This window comes from Octopus bimaculoides, chromosome 7 (genome assembly GCF_001194135.2).
Source record: "Octopus bimaculoides isolate UCB-OBI-ISO-001 chromosome 7, ASM119413v2, whole genome shotgun sequence".
NCBI classification, from domain to species: domain Eukaryota; kingdom Metazoa; phylum Mollusca; class Cephalopoda; order Octopoda; family Octopodidae; genus Octopus; species Octopus bimaculoides.
The window spans coordinates 77,635,620-77,648,773 of NC_068987.1; the positions used below are offsets into that span (position 1 = coordinate 77,635,620).

Here is a 13,154-nt window from a genome sequence, read left to right on the forward strand (position 1 = left end):
ACCTAGCTAAAACCAAAGTCCTCATAAGTAGGAAGGCAGACAAAACACAAACCCCTTCAGGTAGATGGCCCTGCTCGATCTGTAGAAAAGGAGTGGGAAGTAACTCTATAAGATGCACCCAGTGCAAGCTATGGACACATAAGAGGTGCAGCAATATCAAAGGAAGGTTAACTAGGAAGTTAGTTTTTGTTTGCAGCAGATGTTCTGGAGCTATAAATACTGGGAAAGTGCAGAAAACAACTTCTGCCACATTCCAGGGAGAAAAACTAGAAGTGGTTGATAGCTTCCGCTATCTTGGTGATCAAATTTTACAGCTGAAGATGAGATCCATTCTTTTAAGAAAATTAATAATCACCAACAGACCCACCGGCAACAGCAGATAATTCCAATGATTATTCTTTGAAATAGTTTGATACTCCAGAATTGCAATTAACTTCAAGTGGAAAATTTTAAAATGCAAAGTTTGAAGACAACTTCTTGGAATCATGTATTTCTTTCTTAGCAGTTTAGTTTAGGCTGATAAAAAGTAATACAAATCAGGACATTGTTTAACCCCTTACCCGGCAAAGATAAATTAACTTGTCTTCATCCAATTTGTCTTTTTTCAGAGTGTGATGAGTAAACTCATTCAAAACATATGATTTCAAAAGTGGCCACAGATGAGTTTATGTGTCAATTCTTGGCATTTCTCAGTTTTTATCTGTTTTTTTTTTTTACAAATTACACCCTGATGTCAAGCTCAGAAGATGACAGTTAGTATGAACCTCCTATTAGAAGCTTGGATACATCAGATGAGAGTGCAAAATAGTATCTTCAAAATAAAATTTCAAGTAAAATATTAGAAATAGATAAAAACAAAACTTATTTCCATAATCAGCATTAAAAATACTTAAAAAAAAAGCAATAAAAAAATTTGTCTGAAAATTAAACTTTTTCTCCCAAAAATGTCACCAGGGAAGGGGTTAACTTTTCTATCTGTTTGATTATGACTGAAAGATTTATACAAGTTATTTTTGTAATTTTGTTTCTTAGTTGTCTTTATTTCATCATTTAATGTCACTTTGGATTCGATCCATCATAAAATTCCATGGCATCCCTGAAAACAACAAAGTCAAAGGAACTTTTATGTGGTTGTTTGATTTGTTAGAAATAGCAACCAAATCCCCTTCAAATCATATCTGACTGTTTTAAAAAGAAATGGACACATGAGATAACAATATGGTCCTAGATGCACCTGGCTAAATAAAAAAAAAAAAGCGATGGGCACTACTGGTATGCTTTTGATTATTGGTTAATTGCAGAAGGATTTACCTGAAGTTAAACAATACCTGAATATCTCTTGAGAAAGAGTTTTATTGGTGTAGACAAGACTGTGGTTAAGCTTGCTTTGCAAGCATGTAGCTTTGGGTTCAATTCTACTGTGTGCCACCTTGGGCAAGTATCTTCTCCTATGGCTTTGAGTTGATCAATACCTTGTGAGTGAATTTGGTAGTTGGAGACTGTAGAAGCCCATTGTATATGCATGTTGGTGTCTCTTCCACCGTTTAGCAAACGGTATTAGTTTGTTTACCTCCCTGAAACTTAATGGTTTGCCAGAAAAGACCAGGGGTCAGTTTAATTAAACCTGTCAAAGCAGTGCCCCAACATGGCCCCAGTTCAATGAAAGGAACCAGTAAAAGACGTTCCACCATTCTTTAGTTTAATTCATATTTTCGTTTGCAATCTGATTGAATACTTTTTGCTTGAAAATATTTTATTTCCTTATTGCCCACAAGGGGCTAAACATAGGGGGGACAAACAAGGACAGACAAAGGGATTAAGTCGATTACATTGACCCCAGTACATAACTGGTACTTATTTAAACAACACTGAAAGGATGAAAGGAAAATTTGACTTTGGCGGAATTTGAACTCAGAACATAATGGCAGATGAAATACTGTTAAGCATTTCACCTGGCGTGCAAACGATTCCGCCAGGTCGTTAAAACTTGATGTAAGATGTAACTTTAATTAGTTAAAAAGTAAAGCTTAGGTTTGCCGAAACATAGCAAACTTTTTCGTGTTGAATCTCTATTTTTTATGTATGTTCACTGTCTTACACTGTTTCTTTCTTATTTCAGATTATCAGATGGCATTGGCATAAATTTTCTTTGGATACATCAACAATATTTATCATCTTTTAAAGATACATCAACTCTGTTTATATGATTCTATGGATGAATTACTGTGAAATATTTCCCTGTCAACTGCAACTTAGGAGCACATTTCAGCATTCAGAATATGTACCAGATAGTTTGGTGTTCCAATTAAACATGAACAAATTTGGCATGAAGATATAACTAACTCTCTGCAAGAATTTCCATATGTGGATAAAGTTTTACTTGTTTCTTATTATTACAAGACTGGGTTCATCTTGAAATAATTATTTCAGAAATCACTGTATCCCCAAAACTTACCTTCTAAGTGATTGTTTGCACCACCTTCAGATATTGAGGAAGATCTTGAAGAATTATTTATGAAACAAATATAAAAACTAACATGTTAAAAATTATCTATATTGTGGTGAAAGAAGAAAATTATAGAAAATGAATTATGTGAGCACCAAGCTAAATATAAAACAGTCTAAAAGGATTGATTTTCGTGATGAGATACTTAAAGAAATAGGAAAAACATCATATTACTGTGATATCTGTAAAAAGTCATTCTCAAAGAAGAGTAACTTAACTAGACACAAACGTATTCATACAGGAGAGAAACCATATCACTGTGATATCTGTGATAAATCATTCTCTCAAAGTAATGTCTTAAAAATTCACCAGCGTATTCATACAGGAGAAAGGCCATATCAGTGTGATATTTGTGGTAAATCATTCTCTAGAGATAGTAATTTAGCTACTCACAAGCGTATTCACACAGGAGAGAAATTGTATCACTGCGGAAAATCATTCCCTTTAACATATCCCTTCACTTTTCACAGACGCACTTATACAGGAGAGAAGCCATATCTCTGTGATATTTGTGGTAAATCATTTTCTCAAAGTGGTGCTTTAACTGCTCACAAACATATCCACACAGGAGAGAGACCATATCAGTGTGATATCTGTGGTAAATCATTCTCCAGAGATAACCATTTAAATACTCACAAACGCGTTCATACAGGAGAGAAACCATTTCACTGTGAGATCTGTGGTAGATCATTCTCACAAGCAAACCACTTAACTACCCACATTCGTATTCATACAGGAGAAAAACCATATCAGTGTGATATCTGTGATAAATCATTCTCTGTTGCTTGTAGCTTAACTAAGCATAGGCGTATTCATACCGGTGAGAGGCCATATCAGTGTGATATCTGTGGTAAATCATTCTCTATAAATAGTCACTTAACCACTCACAAACGTATTCATACAGGAGAGAAGCCATATCACTGTGATATTTGTGGTAAATCATTCTCTGGAAGTAGCATATCAACAGCTCATAAACACCTTCATACAGGAGAGAAGCCACATTGTTGTGATATCTGTGGTAAATCATTCTCTGTGACAAGTAATTTAACTAAACACAAACGTATTCATACAGGAGAGAAACCATTTCTCTGTGATATCTGTGGTAAATCATTCTCTGAAAACGGTAGCTTAACTCGACATGAGCGCATCCATATAAGAGAGAAGCCTTATTTGTGGTAAATCATTCTCTGAAAATGTAACCAAATTAACACCAGCATAGCCAAACCAAACAGGAGAAAAGCCATATCACTAATTCCTGTGCTAAATTGTTCTCACAAAATATGGCTGTCATGTAAAAAAGACACTCTACCAGTTTGATGTACATCCTGTACTAAATCCAGAAGACAATTCGATTGGCAAAGATTCAATTATGAACCAGCTTTAATCATGAGTTCTCAAATACTCTTCTGTCATTGCTATAATGCCCTCAACTCTTCCAAATTTACAAGCTCCATACACAAGTACACTTATTTCTCATCCTATTGCGTTGTTCACTTGGATAAACACTAAACTCACTCCTTACTCTGCAGATTAGAATTCCCTATCCTGTAGAATGCCCTCTCTGCCCACGTTTATCCCTACAGAGGTCCTTGCTGATCATCAACCTAGGAGAACCTGCAATTATCATGGACCTCTCCTCCTCTTCCATTCTCTGACTGATAATAACATGAAGATAACTTATTGCAATATTTTTGATAAAAGTGCTCTTTCAGATTTTATTAACACAATGGTGTTAATCAGAGCTGAAATAAATTTAAACATTACAATCCTCACTGGGTAAAATACATTTTTTCTGTGCTATAGATGTGCAGAAAAAGGAAGGAGGCAGTCTCCTGATGGACTGTTTCATGGTTTGTTGATTGCTCCTCTGAGAAGACATACTCAGCTTCTTTCCCCAATCAGTGTATTCTCATAAATATAATGTTAACATTATTGTACAGGTATTTTGTAAACGAATGAGTCTGTTTTCTTCACACTCTGAAAGCAAATGTCATTGTTGATGATAATGAAAAATAAAACAACTAAAACATGATTGAAGAGAAATTTTTATCTGTTCATAGGTTCTCAAAGTGGGCGCTACCGGCCCCTGGTGGGCGTTGGTGTTTAAGGGGGTGGTGGTGGGGACGAGAGAGAAAAAAGAAGGCAATGGATTTATAATATTATAGTATTTATAATATGAATTTATAGTATTATAGTATGAATTTATAATATAGTATTATATACAAATTATATATCAAATGATTCATAGTATATATAAATTATTAAAATAGCAGACGTGCTAGCATGGAAAGCAGACGTTAAAAGATGATGATGATGATTATTTATGCATAAAAATAGGGGTGGGAGTGCTGATGATATTATGTGGCCATGATGGGGGCGGTGGCCCAGAAAGTTTAAGAACATCTGATAAAAGTTAATGTCACTAGTGTTAAGCCATGATATTACTACTGCTAAAATTAGACGAAGTGCAGCAGTTGTATTTTGTATGTGTGTATACACACATATACACATCTGAATTAAATGTGTGGATGATAAAAAAAAAGTTTAGCATTTTATTTTTTGTCACTTGATAGCTTTTGTCATTTTCATTATATGTGCAGCATTCTAGCTAGTTCTAGAAGGAGGTACATACTGTCTTCATTACCATTTAATGTCTATTTTTCCATGCTGATATGGGTTGGATAGTTTGACAGGAGCTGGTGACCCAGGGGACTTTGCCAAGCTCTAAGGTTTGCTTTGGCATAGTTTCTATGACTGGATACCCTTCCGCATGCCAACCACCTTACAGAGTGTACTGGGTGCTTTTTATGTGGCACCAGCACCAGAGAAGTGGAAATAGTAAGTCAATTAGACTTATATAACTAATAGACAAGGAAATATATTGACTGCCTTTATGAAAGTCTGTTGCAATTTAAACTGAAAGGGTGAATGGCTGAGTGGATTAGAAGGTCTTAATATAATCCTTGACATTATACCATGCTTTCTATAATAATGTTCAGTTATACATCCATGGGTGTGTGGTTATGAAGTTTGCTTCCATACATAATTCCAGATTCAGTCCCTCTGTGTGGCACACACCTTTTACAATAGGCTTGAGCAAGTGTTTTCTACTGGAGTCCTGGGCCAACCGTAGCTTTGTGAGTGGATTTGGTAGAGAGAAACCGTAAGAAGCCTGATGTATATAATATGTCTGGCACATGCAAACATTGGAAAAATGGACATTAAAACAACGATGATGATGTAGACAAGTTATTCAAAGTTGTATTGCAAACATCCTTATTTAAATTTTGCAATGTTATGGCAACACATTTTTGTTTTCAATATCTGAGTATGGATGGAATTCTTAACCAAAATTTAGGAAGTTCTGTAGTTAACTATACAAATATGGTTGATACACAATTTATTAAAATAACTTAGGTTCTTTCAATTATGGTGCTGCTATGGAGGTATCAAGGTTTATGGACCACCTTATACAGGTGGTCAAGTGAATTAACTGAGTTGAAGTACAGTTTGATTTTGTGCCAGGATGGAAAACCAATGCTGTCTTATGTAATCATAAGAGAAGTTCTTAGCCATGACAAAGGCATTATTACACAAAGCATTCATTAATCTGAAGATATTCTTTGACATGGTGCCTCATTGTATAGTCTGGTGGTCAGTTAGAAAACTAGGTATGAATGTCATTGTGAGAGCCATATACAGGGATGATGCCGAGTTGGGTATGCTATGAAAATGGTATTATTTCTGAGTTGCTGGTGCAGAAAGAACAGCGGTGAAGTTGGGTTATGAGATATTTTGGCACCATTTATTTGTCATTGTTGATTTGATGCTGACTTATTTGACATGAGACTTTTTAATGTGTCTTTCTCTGTATCATCATCATCATTTAACGTCTGTTTTCCATGCTGGCATGGGTTAGATGGTTTGATGGGATGGTAAGGCCAGGGACCACCCCGGTTTCCATTGTTCTTGCATGGTTTCTACAACTAGATCTCCTTACTCCACAGAGTGTACTGGGTGCTTTTAACATAGCGATCAACCATGTTCTATTAATAAATTGTAAAGTCTCTCTCAATTTATCTGCATGTATATTTCTGCACAAGTGTAATTTTACCTTCAATTATGTGTGGGACGCAGTTGAGTGAAAGACCAACAAAACTCCTTATAAAACCAAAGATGAACTGAAGGCAAGGATTATGGCAGCATTTACCAACTTAAACAAGGTGACTCCAAAGTCATCTTGAGGCCATGGTTGAAGCCAATGGTAATTTCATTGAATAAATTTACTCTTTAATATTTCAAGATATATTTATGTAATTTTGGTAAATATATCTCTTAAAATATGATTTTAGAGTTATTTTCATTTTTGCGTAATTTAGACAATTTATTCACTGCACAGTGTATATATATGTATACACACACACATTATGTATAAGAATATTATTCAGTGTGCTTTACCTTTTTATTTTTAAGACAGTATGGTTTGATTTGAGGGAGATTTGGTTACTAACGAGCAACCTACAGAAGCATGTTTCATTGTGCAGGAACTCGCAGTATATAGAAGAGATCATCATCATCGTTTAACGTCTGCTTTCCATGCTAGCATGGGTTGGACAGATGGCTACACCAGACTCCAATCTGATTTGGCAGAGTTTCTACAGCTGGATGCCCTTCCTAACGCCAACCACTCCGAGAGTGTAGTGGGTGCTTTTACGTGCCACCGGCACGAAGGCCAGTCAGGCGGTACTGGCAACGGCCACGCTCAAAATGGTGTATTTTACGTGACACCCGCACAAGAGCCAGTCCAGGGGCACTGGCAACAATCTCGCTCAAAAGTCCTTACACATGCCACGGGCACAAGTGCCAGAAAGGCGACACTGGGCACAGGTGCCATCACGATTTCGCTTTCAAAATAGCTGTATTATTTATGGTGATTAATCAAATATCTCTAGATAAAAAAGCACAAACAATTAAAAGAAATAAAAATTATTTAATGCTAAAATATAAAGGAGAATTCTCAGTCTATCAAAACACATCATCCAATAATACTAATCACATTAACGGTTAAGATTGGTAAAATTGTTCATATTCTGGATCTGTAGTTTTATATATTACTTTCTCTTTTAGGTTAACAATCCAGCCGGGTTGTAAATTGAAGAAAACTTGACGAGGATCTTTGCTTTCTAACATTAAATTTTTGGTGTCTTCGTCAACTTCTGGTATTGTGTAACCGTATTTCTGAGCAAGTTCTATGCGTGCTTCTTGTACAAGATCAGGATCAGCAAGATAGCCACGGTTTTTTGGGTTGGTATAGTATTCCACGCAATCTTGTGTTGGTAAATGACATCGTGGAATGGGTTTCCCTGACTGGAAAAATTTCTTGATATCAGCCAAGGCTACCAGTGACATAGGATCATAATAACGAGTTGTAATTCTGCCACCATTTTTCTCAATTGCAGCGATAGTCAGCTCACTAGCCCACTGGACTTCTATGTTGATACAGCTCTTGAAGCTATCAGCTCCCTGCCAATGAGATAAGAAAAGGCGGGGAAAATAAAGATATTTGCATATTCATCATCATAATTTTAATTTCCACTTTTCCATGCTTGCATGGGTCAGAGGGAGTTTATTGAGGTAGGTTTCCTAAAGCCAGATGCCCTTCCTGTTACCAAGCAAGGTAACATTTCCCTGTGGCCAGACATGGTTTTACAGAATATTGGAATGATATCAATTTACATCAATCATCTGATGTCAAAACAAGAAGACAAACACACACAACAAGCTTCTTTCAGTTTCCTTTCTATCAAATCCACTCATAAGGCTTGAGGTTATAGTAGAAGACACCACCCATGGTGCTATGTAATGAGACTGAACCTGGAACCATGTGGTTGGGAAGCAAGCTTCTTACCACAAAACCACATCTTCATCTAATATTGTGAAAAATTTAAGCAATGAATGTAGATTAACATTGAGTTGGGAATGAGCTTAGCCTAATCTCTGCAGGATGTGCAACGTTAATTACAAGAAATTTTAGAGTTGACAATGTTATGGCTTTTGAAATATTGACCTCTGTAAGCAGGTCTGAGCAATATGTGGTCTTGAGACTCATCAAGGAGGAGAGTAACTTCCAGAAGGACTTGGATTATGTCAGACTGTCCAACCCATATCATAAACACACACACACACACACACACACACTGTCCAACCCATATCATAAACACACACACAGACTGTCCAACCCATATCATAAACACACAAACACACAAAATAAGCTTCTGCACATTTTCCTTCCACCGGCACAAGTGCATTTTATGTGGCACCGGCACTTGTAAAGGACAAGCCTGTATGTATGGATGACAGCGATTCTACTTAGCTTGGCATGTCTTCTCAAGTTCAGCAAATATCATCATCATCATCATCGTTTAACGTCCGCTTTCCATGCTAAACGATGATGATGATGATATTTGCTGAACTTGAGAAGACATGCCAAGCTAAGTAGAATCGCTGCAGCAAATATGTTAATACAATAACAACTAAAAGTTATAAATAAAAGTACTTACATCTTCTGTCAGCCAGATCCCATGGTCTTGCACCGGGTTTAAAGTGAAGAGCCTTGTATTTGTGACACTAACAATATCAATGGGTGAGTTTTTATCAATCCGACCAAGATCTATCATTCTTTGTAATGACAACATGTTTAAAGGACTGTAGCTTTTACGCAAGCTGCACAAAAAAGAAAAAAAGAAGCAAAAGTTCATTAATCAAAAGTAGTTACTAAAACAGCATCAAGACAATGAGATTATGTTTAGTTAATTAATATAAAGGTGCATATGTGGCCACGAGGTTAAGAAGTTTGCTTGGTAACCTTGTGGTTGAGAGTTTGTTTCCATTGTGTAGTACTTGGGGTAGGTATCTTCTACGACTATAGCTAGGGTGACTCTAAAGGGAAGGTTTAAGCTAAAAGACACTTGCACACTGTGAAGCAAGTTTCTTAACTACACTTCCAAGCATCTCCTCACAAAAGTACCTGACCTGGAGTGGCTGTGTGGTAAGTAGCTTGCTTACCAACCACATGGTTCCGGGTTCATTCCCACTGCGTGGCACCTTGGGCAAGTGTCTTCTACTATAGCCTCGGGCTGACCAAAGCCATTTGAGTGGATTTGGTAGACGGAAACTGAAAGAAGCATGTCGTATATAAGTATATATTTATATATGTATGTGTGTGTATATGTTTGTGTGTCTGTGTCTGTCCCCCCGACATCGCTTGACAACCGATGGTGGAGTGTTTACGTCCATGTCACTTAGCAGTTCGGCAAAGGAGACCGATAGAATAAGTACTAGGCTTACAAAGAATAAGTCCTGGGGTCGATTTGCTCGACTAAAGGTGGTGCTCCAGCATGGCCGCAGTCAAATGACTGAAACAAGTAAAAGAGTGAAGAGAGTACCCATGAAGCTTTTGAAAATATTCAACTCTTTAGCAGTCAAATATAATAATTATTATTCAGCGCATAGATACTGAACAGTACAGATATAAAGGATAAAATCCTTTTTTTCTTTTTAAAAGCAGAAAAATAAAAAGGATTTTATCCTCTATATCTATACTGTTCAGTATCTATGCGTTGAATAAAATTTATCTTTCTACTTGTTCTATCATACATTTCAGCGCTTCGAAAAACAAACTTGTTTGTTTACATACAGCATAATAATTATTCATTTACATTTTTAAAAATGAATTCAGCATTATCTTGTAGCTTCAAGATTTCAATGATGTGATTGTTTATTTTTAGAATGACATTGTAGGGTAGGTGTGAGAAGTCAGACCTAGTTGGTTTGAGTATCTTTCATCTTTAACTTGGTTCAGTCATTAGACTGCAGCCATGCTGGGGCACCGCTTTGAATTTTTAGTTGAATAAATCGACCCCAGTACTTATTTGTTAAGCCTGGTACTTATTCTATCAGTCCCTTTTGCCAAACCGCTGAGTTACAGGAACGTAAACACACCAACACTAGGTGTCAAGCAGTGATTTGGGGGACGCACACACAAACACAGTCACAAAGACACATATATATAAATATATATCAGGTCATTAAGAATCAAATGTCCGATTTTGAACTGAAAGTTTATTTTACTTTATCTCAACAAAAATCAATACAGTTAATCGAAGTATGCACCTAAATTATCAACACAATTTTGCCATTTTATCGGTAGCTTATTTATGCCAGTAGCGAAGAATTCTGGAGAGCAAGAGGTGATGAAATCACAAAAGGTTGTTTTTGCATCTTCTTCAGATTTGATGTTTTTTCCAAGCAAAAAGTTGTCTAATGCTTGGAAAATGTGATAGTCAGTTGGTGCAAGATCTGGTGAATATGGTGGATGACAGAGTACTTCCAAGTTCAGTTCCTGTAACTTGAGTAGCGTTCTTTGTGCAACATGTGGTTGAGCATTGTCTTGCAAGGGAATTGGCCTGTTTCTATCGACAAATCTCGGTTTTTTTAATTGCAAGTTCACTCATCATTTCATCCAATTGGTTGATGTATACATCCGCTGTACCAGGTCTCATGAAGCTGTAGTGGATGACACCAGCACTGAACCACCAAACAGACACCATTAGCTTTTTTCAGTGAATATTCTTTTTTGGATTGTGTTTTGGTACTTCGTCGCTATCCAACCACCGTGCAGAACGCTTGCTATTGTTGAAAAGAACCCATTTTTCATCACACGTTACAATACGATGCAAAAATGCTTTGCTTTTATGCAGTGACAACAAAGACCAGCAAGTTTCAAGATGATGTGTCATTTGATGCTCGTTCAGTTCGTGTGGTACCCACTTGTCTAGCTTCTTTACCTTGCCGATTTGTTTCAGATGAACCAATGCAGTTGGAATCGAAACATCAAACCTTCCTGCTAACCCATGAATAGTTTGAGATGTATCCGCTTCCACTACAGTTTGCAGCTCATCATTATCCACCTTGGTCTCAGGTCTACCATAGGCATGATTTTCAAGAGTAAAGTCACCAGACTGGAATTTCTCAAATCATTGACGTACAGTGCACTTATTCGCCACATCTTTACCAAACACTTCATTGAGGTTTCGAACTGTCTGGGATGCATTGGTTCCAAGACGGAACTCATATTCATAAACAACACGAATTTTTGATCTCTCAATGGGTTCACAATAATTGATTTACAAGAGAAAACTCACAATATAATCAGACACCATGAATTGCGTTTCAATGTTGTAAAACAAATTGTCAAGATAAAACATTAGAGTTAACAACTGTCAAACTTGGTGCATGAGAAAATTGGACATTTCATTCTTAATGACCAGATATATACACACATATACATATCATCATCACCGTTTAACGTCTGCTTTCCATGCTAGCATGGGTTGGACGATTTGACTGAGGACTGGCAAGCCAGAAGACTGCACCAGGCACCAATCTGATTTGGCAGAGTTTCTACAGCTGGATGCCCTTCCTAACGCCAACGACTCCGAGAGTGTAGTGGGTGCTTTTATGTGCCACCGACACAAGGGCCAGTCACATGGTACTGGCAACGGCCATGCTCAAAAAGGTGTTTTTTATGTTTTTACATATACATATATATATATATATATATGATGCGCGTCTTTCAGTTTCCGCCCACCAAATCCACTCACAAGGCTTTGGTCGGCCTGAGGCTATAGTAGAAGACACTTGCTGAAGCTGCTACGCAGTGGGACTGAACAAGGAACCATGTGGTTGGGAAGCAAGCTTCTTACCACACAGCCACTCCTGTGTCTATGTATGAAACAAAAAAATATTTGGACTAGATATGACTGGTTTAAATGCTAAAGGGTTACAGTAAATTTCTTTTAAATTTCTATTTAGAGGTAATTTTTAGTGATAATATTTTTGTTAGATAAAGATAACTTGATTTATGTTGTAAAGGAGTTTACAACAAAATTTGGTAGTATAGTTGTGAAACATGACATAGTACTATAATTGTAAAATATGACTTACTGCCAGCCTTTATAAAATGGTTCCTTTGGAATCATTAAATAAAATGGAGTATTTCCTCCTTCAAAACCAAGTCTAGGAAGATTTCCATGTTTTTTTTGACCTGTGTCACTTCGTCCTGAATTTCCACCACGACAGGTTCCTCGTTTCTTAAGCTCCTGTTATAACAAATATAAAGACAAATATATATATATGTAACAAAAAAAAAAAAAAAAAAAAAAAAAAAAAAAAAAAAAAAAAAAAAAAATCCACAAAAAGGCCAAAATAGGAAACACAACAGGCATGGGAATAGCTGCGTGGGCTAAGAAGCTTGATTTGTAACTATGTGGCTTCAAGTTCAGTCCCATTGTGCAGAAGCACCTTGGGTGAGTGTCTTCTACTATGGTCCTGGGATTACCAATGCCTTGTGAATGAATTTGGTAAATGAAAACTGGAAGCCCATTTTGTATGTGTACACCGGTGTTTTAATGGTGGCAGCTGATGAAGGATATGTTCTCTATGTGGCCTGCTTGTTGTACCTTGTTTATCATTTTGTCCATGTTCTTTTGCAACGTCATGTACCCAGATATGTATCTATATGTACATGTAGATGAAGGTATGTACATACATGTACATATATATGCATATACTCATATATTGTTTATAT

General features: G+C 36.7%; 2 protein-coding genes across 2 annotated transcripts in view; one reads left to right on the top strand and one right to left on the bottom strand.

The window, feature by feature from the left end:
- The window catches only part of LOC128248393 (zinc finger protein 239-like), a 9,608-nt gene extending 5,070 nt beyond the window's left edge, over positions 1-4,538 (top strand). Inside the window, exon 2 of the mRNA XM_052969767.1 lies at positions 2,120-4,538. Within this exon, the coding sequence (XP_052825727.1) occupies positions 2,585-3,685 (1,101 nt within the window). The 5' untranslated portion in view covers positions 2,120-2,584 and the 3' untranslated portion in view covers positions 3,686-4,538. The remainder of the gene's footprint in view (positions 1-2,119) is intronic.
- Positions 4,539-7,476: 2,938 nt separating this feature from the next.
- LOC106873327 (39S ribosomal protein L15, mitochondrial) overlaps positions 7,477-13,154 on the bottom strand; it is a 10,427-nt gene continuing 4,749 nt past the window's right edge. The window contains exons 2-4 of the mRNA XM_014920652.2: positions 12,512-12,666; positions 9,067-9,229; positions 7,477-8,029 (exon numbers count right to left, since the gene is read on the bottom strand). Coding sequence (XP_014776138.1) covers positions 7,571-8,029; positions 9,067-9,229; positions 12,512-12,666 — 777 coding nt within the window. The 3' untranslated portion in view covers positions 7,477-7,570. The remainder of the gene's footprint in view (positions 8,030-9,066; positions 9,230-12,511; positions 12,667-13,154) is intronic.